The sequence below is a fragment of the Typopeltis vanoorti genome, chromosome 5 (assembly GCF_054136105.1).
Source record: "Typopeltis vanoorti isolate ZY-2024b chromosome 5, IOZ_Tvanoo_1.0, whole genome shotgun sequence".
Taxonomy (NCBI): Eukaryota; Metazoa; Arthropoda; class Arachnida; order Uropygi; family Thelyphonidae; genus Typopeltis; species Typopeltis vanoorti.
Window position 1 is genome coordinate 129426776 of NC_143553.1, and position 19621 is coordinate 129446396.

At 35.3% G+C, this 19621-nt stretch overlaps 1 protein-coding gene across 3 annotated transcripts in view; it reads left to right on the plus strand.

Annotated features, from left to right (window-relative positions):
• The window catches only part of LOC150106811 (nucleoprotein TPR-like), an 826699-nt gene that overhangs the window by 270735 nt on the left and 536343 nt on the right, over window positions 1–19621 (plus strand). For all 3 annotated transcript variants that reach the window (XM_090393327.1, XM_090393328.1, XM_090393329.1), the window contains exon 16: window positions 12537–12615. In XM_090393327.1, the coding sequence (XP_090249453.1) occupies window positions 12537–12615 (79 nt within the window). The remainder of the gene's footprint in view (window positions 1–12536; window positions 12616–19621) is intronic.

The following is a 19621-nucleotide window of genomic DNA, read 5'->3' on the forward strand; positions in this document are numbered from 1 at the left end:
ATAACTGCAACCCAGTTGCACAGGACATTAGTCCATGAGATGAGTAGGCCTTTTCTCCCTCGTGGAAGAAAATTTTGTCCAAATCTCAGCAACAGCTTCATACCCTCTTGAATTTTTAATATTAAAAAAGCAACGAGAAATTGAGACTAAACTTTTCTACCAATGGTCTTGAGGCATGCGGACTGATGCGACCAGGGAAAAAGTGTGGGGGAAAGAGGGACAAGCCAGCGTAGAATATTTTGCCATCATGTTTTTAGGTTTTTTCACATACTTATCTGTGAGCCTCTTATAGACCGGGGCAATATTCATGAGAAATTACACTATGATGGCAAATCACAATGAAAAATTAAAGGCATTAATTGACGAATATATCGCTTCGGTCTGTGGCAGGATACATAGTGAATGTTTTCAAATCTTTTCATGAAACAAATTGTGATAATAACAAAATTTAAACAATAATTCAATATTTATTTTTATTGAAAAATATTTTTCCAAATTTTTATAATAATTTCCAAACAGAAATTTGATTTTCGCTAAAATTTTTTCATATCATGTTCATTAAACTAAAACCTCTTTCAGTGCTGCGCTACTGACTGGTATAGTGTTAATAATTTTTCTAGCTGTTTTAATTGTTGTAGGAACTGATTCAGTTTTTCCCTTTATATCGTCATCCACAAAATCTCAAAAATCATTTCTTATTTATCTGGTATTTCAAAACTTCAATTAATTGATCTAATTTTCTTTCACCTTTCATCCAAGGTGAAGTTAAGTTAGTTAATATAGGGCCATGTGGATTCATCTAGTAAACCGAATAGTTCTAAGATATCTTTTATTAGCTTTGCTGGGTAAAAGTTGCAAATTTATAAAATAAATAATTTTTGTAAATAAGTTTTTTTACCTTGGGTAATGTATATTAGGGTTACCAAATAATTTTATAAACTTGGTTATTTTACTCCTAATCTCAAGTTAGCAAACAGTTAAGTTTGTGCCTGAACGTAGTTCAAGTCTAAAGGTGGTGGTGCAACACCAGGGAAACTCATTGTAAAGGTGGGTAAAGCTCAGATCACTATTCTTAGTATTTTCCATAATGTAAAGCACATATCACTAAGAGATGTATACTGCAATACATTATGGGTGGGGTCACTACCCAGACTGGTTTCAACCTTTTTTGAGGTCTCCTCAGTGAGTAGCTAGACTCTAAATACCAAGGTTTTAGTAATATAGAGCCTTATCAACTTTACCTATATAAGTTGCTACAAGGTGTTTTTATTTTGAATAAGAATCTCTGGAGGAGATATAGATGTAAATAAGTTTTTTTACCTTGGGTAATGTATATTATGGTTACCAAGTAATTTTATATACTTGGTTATTTTATTCCTAATCCCAAGTAAGCAAACAGTTAAGTTTGTGCCTAAAGTTGATAAGGCTCTGTATTACTAAAACCTTGGTATTTAGAGTCTAGCTACTCACTGAGAAGACCTCAAAAAAAGTTGAAACCGGTCTGGTAGTGACCCCACCCATAATGTATTGCAGTATACATCTCTTAGTGAGATGTGCCTTACATTATGGAAAATACTAAGAATAGTGATCTGAGCTTTACCCACCTTTACAGTGAGTTGCTTTGGTGTTGCACCACCTTTAGACTTGAACTACGTTCAGACGCAAACTTAACTGTTTGCTTACTTGGGATTAGGAGTAAAATAACCAAGTTTATAAAATTACTTGGTAACCCTAATAAATCATTTTTGTCAAGCAATTTTTCTTTGGGAAGTGACATTATTTTTGTGTCGTTATAAAATGGAATATCTTTATATTTGTCAGATTCCATTAACTCATTAATTTCCTGCTCATGCTTTCCATGATTGTTTTTAAGAAGTTCAAAAGCATGTATTGTATGCTTTATTAACATTTGAGCTTTGGTTAAATTTGTTATTTGGGATTGAAGGCCGATTGAAAGTAAAGAAAATTCTGCGAGAATATCTATCATTAGAGCCAGATCTTTAAAAAAAAATTATATTTGTTAATCTTTTTGCCATACCGGTATAAACTGCATTTATTTTTGATGATGATAATAATATATGTAAGTGTTTATTATACAATTTCAAAATATTTACGAGGGGTGCTCAAGGGTCAAAGCTGTATAACTGAGAGGAGACCTCCACATCACTTTTAAAGGAATGCGGAGAACTGACCAGGGCTTCTGACCTAATGTTCAATCCTCACCTTCTCTTGGTGCACCCTGTTGGGTATCTACCTGGATACTGAACGAACGAGGATGAGCTGGCAATTTGGGATTTAGCTGACCAAATTGTAATTTTTATTGGCTTAAACCAAATTATAAAATGATGGTACAACATGACAAAATTTCATGCTGGCTGGGGCGTTGCCCAGTTAAACAAGCCCCCCACCCCTCTTGTTTTCACTAGGGAAACAGGGTGAACAGCGAAAAGTCAGCTTAAATTAAAAATAATTGTTGAACAGAGATCATCTCTACTAGATAGGATAATACTAAATAATAATATAATCTCTTTTTTTTTTTTTTTTTTTTTAGCAATGTCTTAGGCCTGCTTGGCCAAGTGGTTAGCATATCCACTCTCCAGCCAAAAGGCTGCAGGTTCGATTCTCGCCGTGGGCATGGAGATGTATATGATTGTCTGTGAAAATACTAGTGGTGGTGTTGGGCAGTAGATGGGATTGGTGTAGATGATGTGGTTCACTGTAGATGGTGGATTGAGTGGTGGAGATGAGAGTTGTGGAGTGGGTTCCCTCCCTTCAGTGAGTCCTTGGAGGTGTCACGTAATAATAATAATAATAATTCATACTTCTTTCAGCTTTGCTTACATTATACTACAGCTCTAACATTCACCTAATCTAAATAAATTGGCTGTCTGACTCTACCAAAAATATTGTAGGCTATCATCTGAACAGTTAAGATTCCCTACTTCACCCAAATGATAATCCTACCTAAGTTAGTAGGATTATGCCATTTTGAATCAAGATTTTGTTTTCCTTCTTGCACATGCATATCATAAATTTGTTCCTATGAAACTCTTGTTGACTAAGATGAAATTGGAAAATTAACCAAAATATCAATTCACATTTCCACGTTTTTTTGATTTTTTTTGAAACACATTAAAAAGTTACTGAAATCATTCAAAAATTATTTTTGTCCATTTCAAATAAGTGAAATTTGATATCTATTAGAACAAGTATGTAATTACATGAACTTATGTAATTACAAGTATGTAATGCTCTGTAGAAAAGAGAATATAAGAACACCAATCTTATATTAGTTACAGTAAATCTGAAAAATTTGTCTTGGCACAGCACAGAATATATACAGACCACAGCATCCTATAGTTTGAAACATGCTTACTTCATCGATATTAGTATAAATTTGAATGTTTCTTTAAAGAAAGCACTGATGCCTTACTTCATCATATGAACTTAAATCGGAATGACTGCCTCTCTCTATCTAAAATCATAATCAATATTTTTTTTAAATAGCTAATGGATAATTAATATTGCAATATTCCATCAGTTATACCATTGTTTTGTTTTATGTATAACATCACACAGCCATTGCTTTTTCAAATCACTCCATTGCTCATGTTGTACTTTTTAAGTACAGTCATACCCCGACTTACACGAATCCGGAGTTACTCGGTTTCTTATATGTACGTATTCCTGTCCCGCTTCACGCCCCACCATTAGTCGTATCTTTCAGGCGCCGGCTGCTTTCGCCAGTGTCGCACATGCTATGAACAAGCACTGACGTGTTTTGCGCATTCTCCATTCATACATGATTTTTATTGTCTACAAACCTTGCAATTGTTTAATGTTATGTTCTTGATAAAAATTGTATCACATAAAAAATAATAATGTCGTCCAAAATAAGCAAGCCAGATTCTTCTACAGCTAGCAAGAAAAGAAAAACATTGACTTTGGAAACAAAACTCAACATTATTAAGGATTTTGAAGGCGGAATGAAAATTTGGGAGCTAGCAAAGATCTACAGGAATCCACAGTAAGAACAATCATAAAAGAAAGGTTTACAGATTTTGGAGGACATAGGTTCTAACGAGGAATGAATTGTAGCCACAAAGCAAGGAATAAAAAAAATCATTAGCTTGCTATGAAGAAATTTTGCATGACAAGAAAAAGACATTATGCCGTCAGACGAATCTATTAGATTTTTTATGAAACCCTTGACAGCGAAATAACTTTCTTTTTTTTATGTACGAAAAACTACAATTATGATTATATTTCTTAAAAAATATAGGTGTTTTTGTAAACCTTTGGTCCCAATTGTATGTTTGTATATATAAATTGCATGCAAAATTATACCCTGAGTTATGTGAATTCGACTTACGCACTTTTTGTTGTTCCCACCTACTGCGTAACTTCGGGGTTTTACTGTATTGTCACCACTGATGATGGCCTGTAATATTCAGGCTGGTAGATATAGCCTTAATTAAATTACCTTACCTATCCTTTTCGCTCCCTGTGGAGCTTAGGGCCTCAAACATTAACTTCCACCTGACTCTATTCAGTGCTTGTTTTTTGTAGTCTTTCCAGTAATATCCCAGTGATCTTTCCTCTGTCACTAGTTCTCTTCTCCATGTTATCTTGGGTCTACCTCTTTTTCCTCTTACCTCCATTCTAGTGCAATTTTTGCTATTTCTTTATCTGGGTTCCTCATTTGTAAGACCTATCCAGTATCATTTTCTTTTAGTGATTTCGTTTTGCTGATATTGTCTTGACCCATTCTCTCCCAAAGTTCCATTTTTTTATCTTATTTGGCCAGTAATACTAGCATCTTCCTCAGGCATTTGATTATGTAGACCTGTATTTTATTTATGCTTTCCTTTGTTAATGACCATATCTATGCCCCATATAGTGAAACTGGTTTTACATAAAAAAAGTTTTACATGTTTTATGTTAAAAAGCCTAAGTTCATCATCATCATTAAATTCCTGCCATGTACCCTCAAGGGGTGTACGGGACATGATATTAATACATGAAAAATTTACATCATTACTAATTTCCTATCTGCAATTATCCTCCAAATCAGTCTGTTACTTGTCAAGACTCCAACATTATCAGATCTTATATTTCTATCATCTAAGGCATTTTGTACCATATCAATCCACCTATATCTTGGTCTTCCTCTGGGTCGTTTTGCTGCCAACCTGGCAGAGAACACTTGTTTTGCTAATCTTCCCTTGTCCATTCTGTTTAAGTGGCCATACCACCTGAGATTAGCTCTGCTAACATATTCCTGGATGCTGACAATGTCAGGTTCTTTCCTAATATCCGTGTTTTTAATATGATATTGCCATTGATGCCATCTGTTCATGCCTCGAATCTTAATCTTTCTCAGCACTCTCATATATGCGGTCTCTAGTCTTCGGTCAAGTGTTTACTTCTGACCTAGCTCTCAGATCCATGACTTAAAACTGGTTTGAACACTGTCTTGTATACTGCTAATGTAGTGTTCCAACTAATTTCTCTCTTATTCCATATGAATTTATTCATTTGACTTCCTACCATACCAGCTTTGTTGATTCTGTTGTCTATTTCCATATTTAATTCACCATCTTCACTAATAAGCATGCCTAAGTAGCTGAAATGTTTTACTTTTTCCACAGGTTCTCCATTCACAATGCAGTTCACATTTTCAACGATTCTGCCTATTTTCATTGTCTTTGTCTTTTTATTGCTGACCTTCATACCATATCTATTACAACAGTTATTCAATTAAGTCAGGGAATCTTGCAAACTTGTAGCGGATTTATTTAGAACTATAACATCGTCCGCTTAAAGCAAACAGCTGACATTAACATCTCCAATTCTGATATCATGTTGAATACCACTTTCTTCATAATGTGATCCATATATAGATAATGAATAACAGAGGGGATAATGTACATCCTTGTCTCACCCCAGATTTAACATTAAACCATCTTCCTGTACTTCCTTCAATTCTCACTGCTGACTTGCAACTCAAATAAAGACTAAGTATTGCTTGATATAATTTTCCAATGACACCATATAACTGTAGCATATTGAATAGCTTCTCTCCTGGCACCTTGCCATATGCCTTTTCCAAATCGACAAATCTTAAATATAGATGCTTGTCATATTCCCATGCTTTTTCAACTATTTGTCATAAAGTGATGATCTGATCTGGACAGCCTCTATTTGGCCTGAATCCAGCTTGTTCTTCACCAAGCTGTTCTTCCACAATTCTTCTGAACCATTTCTCAAGTATACTAGCATAAATCTTACGAGGAACACTCAATAGTGAAATAGCTCCGTAATTCTCACATTCAGTTTTATTTCCCTTTTTATTTATGGGTACTATAAGAGCTCTATTCCATTCATCTGTTCCTTTCCTCCATTTCTAAGCTTCTTCAACAACCTCCAGAATATTTTGCCACCTACTTGATATTTATTTTGTATGTTCTTACCAAAGTCTTCCCATGACATTTGTTTAGCTAGTTTTAACAGTGTTTAGCTTTCTTACATTTGTCTCTGTATTCTCTAAGAGCACAAGATGACTTATTTGCCAAGAACTTTTGATATGCTTTCTTCTTTTTATTCACTGCCTCTTTAACTTCCTGTATCCATTGTAGAGTTCTGATTTTTCTATTCTTGCAGACAACCTCACCAGATGCCTCTCTGGCTGAATCATTCAGGGTTTACTTCAAGGCTTGACACCGAATCTCCAAGGTTTGGTTCCTGTTCTCAAACTCTTTCATTTTTTCTTTAATAAGCTTTGTGTATTTTAGTCTACAGTTCACATCTGAGAGCTGCTCAACTTTCATTCACTTTAAAACTTTCTTACATGTTATTCTTTTCAATATGAAATTCAGTTTTATCCTGCTCATGACTATGGTGATCACTTCCAATTTCAAATCCTCTGTGCACTCTGGTGTCCACCCCTAGGGATAAAACATCACTATCAACAATAATGTAGTCAATGAGACTTTTCTTATTCCTTGCCTCTTCTCTCTATGTGAATTTGTGCACATTTTTATGTTGGAACGTGACGTTAGTAATAACCAGTCCATGTCCTGAGCAGAAATCTAACAGGTATTTGCCATAATTATTAGCTTTGCTCTTTTCTCCAAATTTTCCCAAAATATTTTTGTATGTCTAACAGTCATTTTCTACTCTGCTATTTAGATTCCCAACAAGGACCAACTTTTCCTTTTTCATTGTGTCAGTTGCTTTTTCTAAAGCATCAAAAAATTCTTCCACTTCTACCTTAGTAGAACCTTCTGTGGGATCATAGACACAAATAAGTATCATTGTCCAATTCCCCATTCTGATATTTGCCCACATCACTGTACTTGAGACTGCCTGCCATTCAAGAAGATTAGCCTCATAATTTGTGTTGAATGCTATTATTATTATTATTATTATTATTACGGGTGACTCCAGGGAGTCATCATTAGACTCATCGAGGGAGGCCCTAAACATCACGTCTACACAACTATATGACATTGTTAAATCCTGAATGGAGAGCTTTACAAGTAAATTCTTTATTCAGGATTTAACATAATAAACTACTACTAATTAAGGAGATATCTGTCCATCAGCTAATAATTATGAAGTATTGTTTTATGTTTTGTAATAATGTGTAGTCCATGTTTGCCATATAGTGAGAGTTATTGTTAGGTTATTTGTAATTCCCAAGTAAGCTCTCTAGTACATTGCGAAATTCTGAGAAAAATTATAAGTAGTAATCTGGAATTATCGCGTATAATCTGTACCAGTCGAGCGTAGTGATGGAGGCTATACCTACGTGGAAAAAAATGATGTCAGAGCGGCTTCTTAGAATAATGTAAGCTGACAGGTTAGGGAGAGTGTAGGATCACCCAAGGGGCATGAACGATGGGGTTCGTGGTGAAAATCACATCGAATAGAGGGTGCCCGAATAGGGCGAATAAAAGACGAAGCATGCCATTTTAGGTGGCTTTTTGACCTTTTGATCTTCGTTTGCTGGATTAGAGTTTTACGGGGAGTTGGTTGGAGGATTCGTGTGAGAGTGGTGGGCCGACTACGGTAATGACGGACGGCAGGTTCTTTTCTTGAGAATGTTTGAAGATTTTCAAGCAGAGCTGATCGCGATATGACCTCCTGTGTGGAATTGAGCCTTAGCAGAATGTCCCATTGGAGAAAGTTTCCTGCGGAGCGGTAGACAGCATGCAACAGTCGGAAACGATTAGAAGAAAAAGTGTAATACATCGCCAGGCACAAAGACGGCCGAAGAATAGGCAGTAAGGTAATCCAGACCTACATGAGATGGCGGCATGAAATCTGAAAAGATCCAGTAATGTAAGAGGTTTCGTTCTATGTTAAAATTCATTTAGAAGAACAAGAAATTTGTGTGCATTGTAACTAAAGGACACTAGTAGAGAACTTTTAGTGAGAAGTTGACTGAATTATTTAAGCCCTTGGGGAACAAAGAAGAGTTGTTAATAGACAGTAATTTGTGAATGGCTAGGTTTGCTTAAATGAAATTTAGAATTAAGATAATTATTGATAGAATATTAATGAAAGTGTTCAATGCGTATTCTGTGAATAACTTGTGAAAGGAATTATATAGAAGTAGTATTATGCTTAAGCCTAATCTTATCCTTTCATAATTGAAGGATTTAACTTGCTCTGATTCATTGTGAATTAGTATAACCCTTAACTTAGAGTGAATTTTGATCCATTGAGTATTTTAACTTACATAGCTGTAAATGTTTTATGTTTTTCCAATAAACATGTTTTGTACCTTATACCTGAGTTTATGCCTGATTACGAATTCAAACCACCACCAATGAAATAGAACCCTTTTGGTGGGAAGGAATTTAGATATAATTGCTTAAGTGAGAATCGGTCTACGACTGCTAACTGACTCTGCACATCTCTAGCGTGAGATAAAAGGAACTGTGTGTATCCTTTTAGAATTTAGAAATATTTCCCTGAACAAGAGTCTTTTCTGTTATAGGATATTGGCTGGCGCAGCAAAATATAAATTTTGCCAATATCCGAAGAGGAGATAGATCTGAATTAATATCTTAAGGGCACGGCAGTAGATTAGAAGGAGAGTTATTATAGAGGTAGAATAAGATATAATCAAGGGTAAGCAGCGACATAACAATAGAGTAGCCAGTAATATTTTGATTTATAAGGTTTTAAGTAAACAAAAGGATAGATTCAAGAAACAGTAAATTAATGTATAATAAGACAGAACAAAGATTAACCAGACTATATAACAAATAGAAATCACAATTTAACAACATTCTCACAGTATCTATCATACCTTGCCTTGAACTCACTCACTGTCATAGCACCCACAACAGACTCTGACAGCTTATTACACTTATTTACCACTCTAAAAGTAAAGAACCCATCTCTGACACCCTTGTTAACCACATTCTTGCCCAGCTTCCATACATGTTCCCTAGTTCTCCCACCACCAGTCCTGAACTCAAAAATATCCTCTGAATTAATCCTATGGAAAGCACACGGACACTGTGTATCCGGAAACAGCATTGGGATATATGCAGGGGCATGCCAGTAGTGTCCAACGCCTGTGTGCAAAACTTTAGTTGGCACCCTTACCCTCCCCCCCTCCAATAAAAAAATCACTTTAAAAAAACATCTTTTTTACCCTTTAGCAATTTGAATGTCTCAATCATATCTCCCCTTTTCCGCCCATCAACCAATTTCTGCAGCCCACAAATTTTCAACCTGTTCTCATAAGGTTCATTCCATAGACCTGCTATCATCTTGGTCACTCGCCTCTGGATCCTCTCCACCTCCTCCCCATCAAGAAGAAACCTAGGTGACCAAATCTGTGCACAGTAGTCGAGATGAGGTCTTATTAAGGCTCGGTACAGAGGAACAATAACTTGCTTGTATCTGCTCGTCAAAGTATTTTTCAACAACAAGTGAGTTGATGAGCTGATTTAGCCACTTTTGCAATGTGCCTGCCCCCCCCTCCTAAACTTCATCTCTCTATCCACCAACACTCCCTAGTCCCTGTCCTCATCAATCTCCTGGAGTACAGTTCCACCAATGTGGTATACTGCTGCTAATCTTTTCACCTCAAAATGCATAACCTTACATTTTGTCACATTAAATTGACATCCATTCTCCTTAGCCTAGAACTCCAATCTATCCAAGTCGTCCTGCTACTATGGCTACTCCTACTTTTCGTTATTGCCTGAATATAACATTTTGTATTTATTGCTCAGAAAGATCTCACCAGTTTTTGTCTTTTTTGTTTCAGTTTTTTTCCAGATCTACAAAACTTAGATAGAGATCTTTGTTATATTCCCATGATTTCTCAACTATTTGTCGTAAAGTGAAAATCTGGTCTTGACAGCCTCTATTTGGCCTGAATCCAGCTTTTTCTTCACCAAGCCTTTCTTCCACAATTCTTCTCAACCGTTTCTCAAGTATACTTGTGTTTGGTTTATAATTTTATTTCTTTGGACCCCAAATTTTCTTCATCATACTGAATGCAATCTGTGCTTTCTGGATTCTATTTTGTATATTCTGTGTAGTTCCTCTTTGTGTGCTAATCACTGATCCCACATAGGCAAAGTTGTCTACCTTTTCCAGCATTTATCCTAGTATTTCAAAGTCTAATTCTTGTTTGTGGTTTATCTTCATTACTTTAGTCTTGTTGCTTCCTGATTTAAATTATCTATTTTCTTTTGGTAGTGTTGGTGTTTTTGTTCTAAAAGGCATATATCATTTGCAAAATCCAAGTCATTGATTTTATTTGACCATCCCCCATTGAATGCCAGTTCTTTCTTCAGATGTTTTCCTCATCACCTAATCAATAGCAATCAGAAAGATTATTGGGGAGAGTATACATCCTTGTCTTACTCTATTGTTTGTTGTAAATGGTTGTTCTGATAATTCGCCACTATTTATTATTTAGATTTTGTATTTTTCATGAGTTTTCTTTGTTATAATTATGATTTTCTGATGAATTCCATAGCGTTTCGTTAATTTCCATATAGTCTTTCTGCCTATACTATGAAATGCACGTTCAAAGTCGATGAATCCCAAATATAGGCTCTTTTAGAGGTCCTTTCCTCTGCCACTCTATTGATTGTTTAACAGTCATTCTTAATGTTATTATCTGGTCAATACAAGATCTGTTTGGCCTGACTTTCCTCAGTTTGTTTCATTCTTTCTAGCAATATTCTAGTAAATACTTACAACATTTAGAAGTAAAATCCCTCTCCAATTTTTACAAAGTGTTATATCTCCTTTTTTTGGTAATTTCTCCAGGAGTCCTGTATTCCAGTCTTCTGGCTATTCCTCTTTTTCCCATTTTTTTCCCATATTTGATTAAATAGTGGGTGTGACATTTCAACAGTAGTGTTTATATCTGCTTTAAGTAATTCAGCCTGTATATTGATCACTCCCACCAGCATTATTGTTTTTGGTTTTCTTTACTGCTAGAGTTATTTCTAGTTTAGTTATAGTTCCTATATTTATATTAAGTATTTCTTCTTCTTCTTCTGGTGTTTCTGGTATTTCTTGTTCTAGGTTTTCTATTTCTCCATTTAAAATTTGTTGGAAATGTTCTACCCACTTTTTTCTCTGTCTGCTTCATTTGTGAGTAACTTTCCTTATTTATTTTTTCAGGCCCTTCCATTTTAAAACTCTTTCCAGCTAACTTTCTTGTTATCTCAAACAGCCCTCTTTGAGTCCAATTTACTTGCTTCTTCTTCAGCCTCTTTACACATTTCCTCCAGGAAATCTCTTCTTTCTTTCCTTGCACTTTTTCTACCCGTCCATTTTAAGCCTGTATCTTTCATTTATTCTGTTTCTTTCATTTTCATCTGTACTTTGCAGAAATATATTCTGTAAAGCTTTCCTTTCTTCACATAAGTTGGTGGTTTTTTAATTTTTTCAGAGAACCATTGTTTGTGATTGCTGCTCTTCCTTCCCCGAATTTCTTCGGCAGTATTGTTAAATATATTCTTTATTTTTTCCCATTTCTCTTCAATATCTGTTTCCTTATGTTATTCTGTAAGGTTTCCATATTTATTCTTAATGTTACTTTATATTTGTCTTTTATATCCTTGTTTTTCAGTTTTGGATATATTGTATTTAATTCTTGCTTTTAGATATTTTTCTTAGTTTCATTTTTATTTTTGCAATCAATAAGTGGTCTGTAAAGTCATCTGCATCTCTCAAAACCTTGCATCCATCAAAGAGATTCTCCAAAGTTAGTTTATTAAAATATGGTCTATATGGTTTTTGGATTTCTTATCAGGTGATATCCAAGTCTGTTTATGGATATCTTTATGTATAAATAAGGTTCCTCCTATGATCATATCATTGAAAGAGCAAAAGTCTTTTAGGATTTCCCCATTTTCATTACGGTTTTCCATTCAGATCTGTATTTGTAAATCACCTGAAATGTACTATAGTGTATTTTTTAAGAATTTGTTATGAAGTGTAAGTAGAAGAGATCGATAATTTAATTTGAGTGTGTTTTATTTCAGAATTCTAAATGAACAGTTGGATAAACTAAGAGAAGAAGGGTCTGATTTGAGAATTCAGAGTACAAAATTATCATCTCAGGTTGGATACTTTTTTTTGTCATTTTTTATTATTATTATTGGATTAAATACATTGTATTTTTTTGAAAATTATCTTAACTACAACTGTACTAGATTCTCTCCTCTTTTACACACACACACATGCATGGCTGTGTGGGGTCACTTGTTGGGAGAGAAAATCTCCATCCAAATCTTGTCTGCTGTAAGAAAGAACTTGGTTTGGCCATTTTTCAGGTGAAGAATAAGTTAATGAGGTTTAGACAAATTCATCTATGATGAGTTTGTTTAAGACTAATTCTAAGTTTGTCTAAAGGTAATCTAAAATAATCATATCATTATGCTGCAAGTTAAAGAAAGAATAATGTGGTAGAATAACTTGACTGAATGGTTGACGAGAGTGTTGTTCAATTAATGAGTGCTCACTTTGCTAAGATACGTCAACTAGGTGTATGTAACATGGTATGCAGTCCTACTACCTTGGATGACGAGGTACAGGAGAATGAGGTTGATGTGGTTGAACATATTATGCTTATGTTATATAAGGATGGTGCAAAAACCAATGTATTTAACTATCAACCCATCAGTATTTCTGGAGTGGTGAAGATTTTAGAAAAGTTGATAACTCGTATATAAAAATGGGCTGATAGACAAGCTATATTCTGCAAGGAACAGCATGGGTTTACTAAAGGAAGGACATGTTTTAGCAATTTCCTCATATTTTATAACATTATTATGGCTAAGTTGAATAAAGGGCTTGGATACACTATGATGCTGTTGTATTTTGCTAAGGCCATTGATAAAATGAAAAAGTTGGTCGATTGGCAGAGCCTCTGCTACTAATGGCTCACGCAAAAAAAAGTTAAGCAAGTTTGAGCATGGTTAGAAGTTGGAAGTGGTTCAATCATTTGATGCTGTTGGTACACTCTCCCTTGATGAGTCTTTGGACTCCCTGGAGGTGTCATATAATAATAATAATAATAATTATAAAATGACACATGAAATGCCATTGTATAAACTGGAGAATATGGGATTGGAATAGAAACTCCTGAATTTTATAAGTGAATGGTACTGTTTACTTGGATATGTGGATGGTTAATAGGATGCAAAAAAGAGCAAGAAAGATGATATTGGGATTATGGAATGTAGGTTATGATGATAGATTGAGAGTTAATGGACTACAGGCTCTTGTAGATAGCAGAAAGAGAAGTGATATGATAGAGGCGTATAAGGTGGGAGAGTAATTTCATCGGCTTGTGCGAGACCACCACCCTTCTTATTGGAAGCTTGAAGTGGCCTGAAAAATTTCCATGTTTAGTCTCTAGAACAGGGTTTTTGGACTATCTAAAAAGAAATAAAAAATTACGATATATATATATATATATATATGTGTGTGTGTAGAAAATTTTTTACCTTGGGTATATATTATGTTAAAGATACCAAGCAATTCTAAGCTAGGTTTTTAATCCTTTTTCCCAATTAAGCAAACAGACAAGTAAGTCAAATTTGCAGCTGCATGTAGTGCCACACTAGGTAACTTGTTGTAAAGGTGGAGTAAGCGCTGATCACTTTCCTTAGAATTTTCCCTTAATGAAAAGCACATTTCCTTGTGCTTTGCATTAAGGGAAAATTCTAAGGAAATTCACCCTTAGCATTTATTTTAGGTCTGGCTCCCAATGACGAGACCTCAATAAAGGTCGAAACCAGTCTGGGTAGTGACCATTACCTTAATGCATAGCATCATACATCTCTGCAAGGAAATGTGTTTTGCATTAGGGGAAAATTCTAAGGAAAGTGATCGAGCTTACTCCACCTTTACAACGAGTTGCTTAGTGTTGCACTACATGCAGCCGCAAACTTTGCTTACTTGGGAAAAAAGGATTAAAAACCTATCTTATAAAATTAATTATTATTAAAGATACCAAGATTACAATTATATTTGTATGAAACTAGTTGTGTTTGCAATGCTTTTAAAAGAAGATAACTCCAATCCTATTGCATACATTCAATTACCATGCGTAAGTTCTCTATCACCAAAATTGGAGAAAATTATTAAGAAATTTAACATTAGAACTTACTTCACTACCGTACCGAAACTTTGTTCTTTCCTGAGTAAACCCTAGCCAAAACATAACCAACTTCAGTTCCCAGGAGTTTATAAAACCATCTGCAGTTGCAGAAAACCATATTATGGGCAAACCGATAAGTCAGTCTCACTACGTGTCGAAGAGCATCAACATGATATCTCTTACAACAGAACCCATGCAAGTGCCCTCTCCAATCATGTCCTTTTCTCTGCCAACTCTAATTTAGAAGAGCATCAACACCAGATAGACTGGAATCTTACTGCTAATATCCATAAATGTGCTGACGAATTAGAAAGACTCGTCTTAGAATCAAAAGAAATAGTTCTGGACCCCTCAAACATGAACAGCAATTTAAGTTATAGCTTACCTGACTCACTTAGTGCAGTAATTCAGTTCTGGCCCTCTCGAGATAGTTTCCACTCACTAACGCCTCATGCTAGACCTGCCATGCGGATGCCAGTTCAAATTTGACTGTTGTTATTCCTAACTTGTTTATATGAGAAGACCTTGCTATTTTTCCAGTTTGTGATAATTTGTACACCTGAAGAAGTCGGCATTCCGATGAAACTAGTTGTGTTTTAATTAAAGTTTTTATCTTACCTTATCTTGGTGTTCCTAGTAAGAAAATTATGATTTAAAAAAAAAAATATATATATATATATATATATACTATATAAACCTACTCCGCATTGAATCCATTTTCATCATCAATAGTGCCAAACCCCCTACAGACAATATCTCTTGATCGGAACGACAGGCTCTTTAGAAGTTACAAAACAACAACAACAAATATATATATATATATATATAATTGATTAAAAAAAAAAAAAAAAAAAAAAATCCTTAGCCCATCCATGGGGCAAATGTGCTATAGGTTTACTAATAACTTTTTGTGGATGGGAATCACATAAAAATAAAATTAACTTCTTAAAGGGTTGATGTTTCATGAAACGTTTCGTTATATGGAAGATGGGGAGATAATATGGGGGTGGGCATCTCTGGAAGTAAGTTTATGTGCAGTTAAGAAAGGGGTAAAAGCTAGATTTTTTCTCTTGCAGAGCAGTTTAAATCAAATGTAAACAAGTTTCTCCTTTCCCATCCCACTACCCATATATGGTACTACCGTACTATAGGTTGATCAACCAACCTCTCATGTATGGGGGGGGGGGACAGTTTGGAACAGTTTCTTAGTGGTTAATGCATCTGGTGTGAATTAGTTTAAGAGCAGGTATGCTGCTGGTGCAGATGATATATAAACCTCTCTCAATAAATCCTTGGCTCTCTGAGGTTTCAGATAATAATAATAATTATATGGATTGTTTAGCAATAAGTCTTGCTATGTTTTTCTTCTCAGAGAATATGAAATGTGCTTGGAGAATGTTTCTTATTTGAGTTTGTGTCAGTGATGAAGCTTGGTGGTGTCACTGTGACATCATAGTGTGGAATAGGCTTCCTGGATGCGTTATATGGAACCATGATCTTCTAGGACATTTGTGCATGACTACATTGTGTTAGTTTTATGGTGCCTATCATTACCACTTCCTGCATGAACATCACTTTATTTGATGATTTATGCTTTTGCAGATGATAGTTTGCAGTTGACTATTTCAGGAAAAAAGTTTCTACTAGCTGATTTATTGTGTAGGTAGTAAGGTAGTGTTCCATTTCATGTTAGTCTATACCTCTCTCCCAGATGGGAGAAATCAAGCTGAAAAGTAAGGTGCAAAAGCCTTTACAAGTCCTGTTAATGGCTGAATGAATGCATCTAGATTGACCTTTCTTTATGTGGCTAGAGTAGATTTATCATTAATAAAATACTAAATTACTATTTACTTAAAAAAATCCTCTGATGAGAATTTAACCTGCCTATGCATTATGTCATAGGTGTTTCTTAGAGGATTGCTTGCATGCTACAAAAGTCCAACTTTTCCTGTTTAGCAACTAATTTTCTCTTTTCCTTCTATCAAAGAAATCCATACTCTCTTCTTTGCTACTGAGACAACCGCTCATAGTAGAGAGGATTTTCCAATGATGTTAACGACCCTTATTGGTTCTGGATGGTCTGGCTAGGATCATTTAGGTAGGGCCTTGCTTGCAAGTGTCAGTGTTGTTGCACTAAGTCTCTTCCACTATGTGGGCAACAATGAGAATGAACACTTCATTTCTCTTGTTCATCAAAGCCCTGATTTATTGTGTAGGTAGTAAGGTAGTGTTCCATTTCATGTTAGTCTATACCTCTCTCCCATATCAAGAAACCATCAAAATATCAGATGAAAACAAAATAGCAAAACAAAATGTCACAGACAACAACAGTACCAATGTTTTAATACTATATTCAACTGGTAAGCAGGCATTTGGGAAAATGTCACCCATCTTTGTTTGCTCAATGAGAAGGAACACTATCTTCCTGTAGGATAAATGTCTCCTCTATTGCACCTACATGTAAATGAATATAGTGGTCCAGGACATTGTCTCTATAAGTTACAGCATTAATGCTTTGACTGGGAAGCATATGCAGATCATTGCATCCACCAAACAATATGCCTGTTCAAACCATCACATTACCTCAACTATAAGTGACTCTTTCATGGATATTAGAGGGATGATAATGTGTCTCTGACATATTAGGCTTCCTGGATGCATTGAGATCTCCAGATAAGAGCATGCCTGGTGCTTCGTAGAGCAAATAAGGACTTGTCTGTAAACACTGCCAATTCCATTGGTGTTGGATTCAGTTGACATGAACTTGGCCCATTTCAAATCTTCAAATAGGAACATGCAGACAACTGGTTGCCTAGCATACTGACCCCTTGAACCCTTTTGTGCACAGGGGAAGCAGATACTCCTGTAGCTGATGCGAGGTTAGATTATAGCTGATTTTGGGTAGCATTACTATTTCAGTGAGCATATAATTCCAGATATCAGTCACCCACTGCAGTTGTAGACCATGAGCTTCCTTCGTTGTATCTCTGGAATGTTCCGGGACTATCGGAATTTTTTGAATCGACTCGCATGCTACCTCCATTTGACTTCGGCCAGCCTTTAGTTTTATGATGGCTTGCCACTTGAATTCATTGGCTAAATGAAGTCTTGCAGACAGATCCAAGAATTTTGCTATCACAAAATATTTTATTCTCACTCCAGACATGAAATGGAAAACCACTCCAAAATTCCAGCTTTTATGCTGTTCCTTATTTGCATATACCTAATATTTGCACATACTGCTGACAGTGCCACTCATTTTTTATATGATAACCAGACTCAGTGTCAATTTTTACATAATGTACCAGACCGTCTCCCCCCCCCCCCCCTAGTTATTTTGATTTTTTTTCTCATCATCATCATCAAATTCCTGCCATGTACCCACAAGGGGTGTACAGGATATGATAGTACTACATGAAAAAATAAAATCATCACCAATAACATCCTATCTATAATTTTCCTCCAAATCAGTCTGTTACTTGTCAAGACTCCAACATTATCAGATCTTATATTTCTATCATCTAAGGCACTTTGTACTGTATCAATCCACCTATATATATATATATATATATATATATATATATATATATATATATATATATCAATCCACCTATATCTTGGTCTTCCTCTGGATCGTTTTGCTGCCAACCTGGCAGAGAACACTTGTTTTGCTAATCTTTCCTCGCCCATTCTGTTTAGGTGACCATACCACCTGAGATTAGCTCTGCTAACACATTCCTGGATGCAGACAATGTCAAGTTCTTTCCTAATATCCTCGTTTTTAATATGATATTGCCATTAATGCCATCTATTCACACCTATAATTTTTCTCAAGACTCTCATATCTGCGGTCTCTAGTCTTCGGTGAAGTGTTTTACTTCTGACCCAACTCTCAGATCCATAAGTTAAAACTGGTTTGAACACTGTCTTGTATACAGCTAATTTAGTGTTCTGACTAATTTATCTCTTATTCCATATGAATTTATTCAATTGACTTCCCACCATACCAGCTTTGCTGTTTCTGTTGTCTATTTCTATATTTAATTTACCATCTTCAGTAAAAATCGTGCCTAAGTAGCTGAAATGTTTTACTTGTTCCACAGGTTCTCCATTCACAACGCAGTTGACATTATCAATGATTTTGCCTATTTTCATTGTCTTTGTCTTTTTATTGCTGACCTTCATACCATATCTATTACAACAGCTATTCAATTTAGTCAGAGAATCTTGCAGACTTGTAGTAGATTTATTTAGAAGTATAACATCATCCGCATAAAGCAAAGAGCTGACATTAACATCTCCAATTTTGATATCATGTTGAATACCACTTTCATTCATAATGTGATCCATATAGATAATGAATAACAGAGGGGATAATGTACATCCTTGTTTCACACCAGATTTAACATTAAACCATCTTCCTGTACTTCCTTCAATTCTAACTGCTGACTTCCAACTCAAATAAAGACTAAGTATTGCTTGATATAATGTCCCATTGTCACCATATAACTGCAGCGTATTGAATAGCTCCTCTCTTGGCACCTTATCATATGCCTTTTCCAAATCGACAAAACTTGAATACAGATCTTTGTTATATTCCCATGCTTTCTCGACTATTTATCGTAAAGTGAAGATCTGATCCTGACAGCCTCTGTTTGGCCTGAATCCAGCTTGTTCTTCACCAAGCTTTTCTTCCACAATTCTTCTCAACCGTTTCTCAAGTATACTTGCATAGATCTTGCCAGGAACACTCAGTAGAGAAATACCTTTGTAATTCTCACATTCAGTTTTATTTCAGTTTTTATATATGGGTGCTATGAGAGCTATGCTCCAATCATCCGGAATTCGTCCCTCTGTCCAGGCTTTCTGAACTATGCAGTGCAGCCACTGTAAGACTCTTATACCACCATACTTCAGCATTTCTGATCGAATATCATCTACTCCTGCTGCCTTTCCACATTT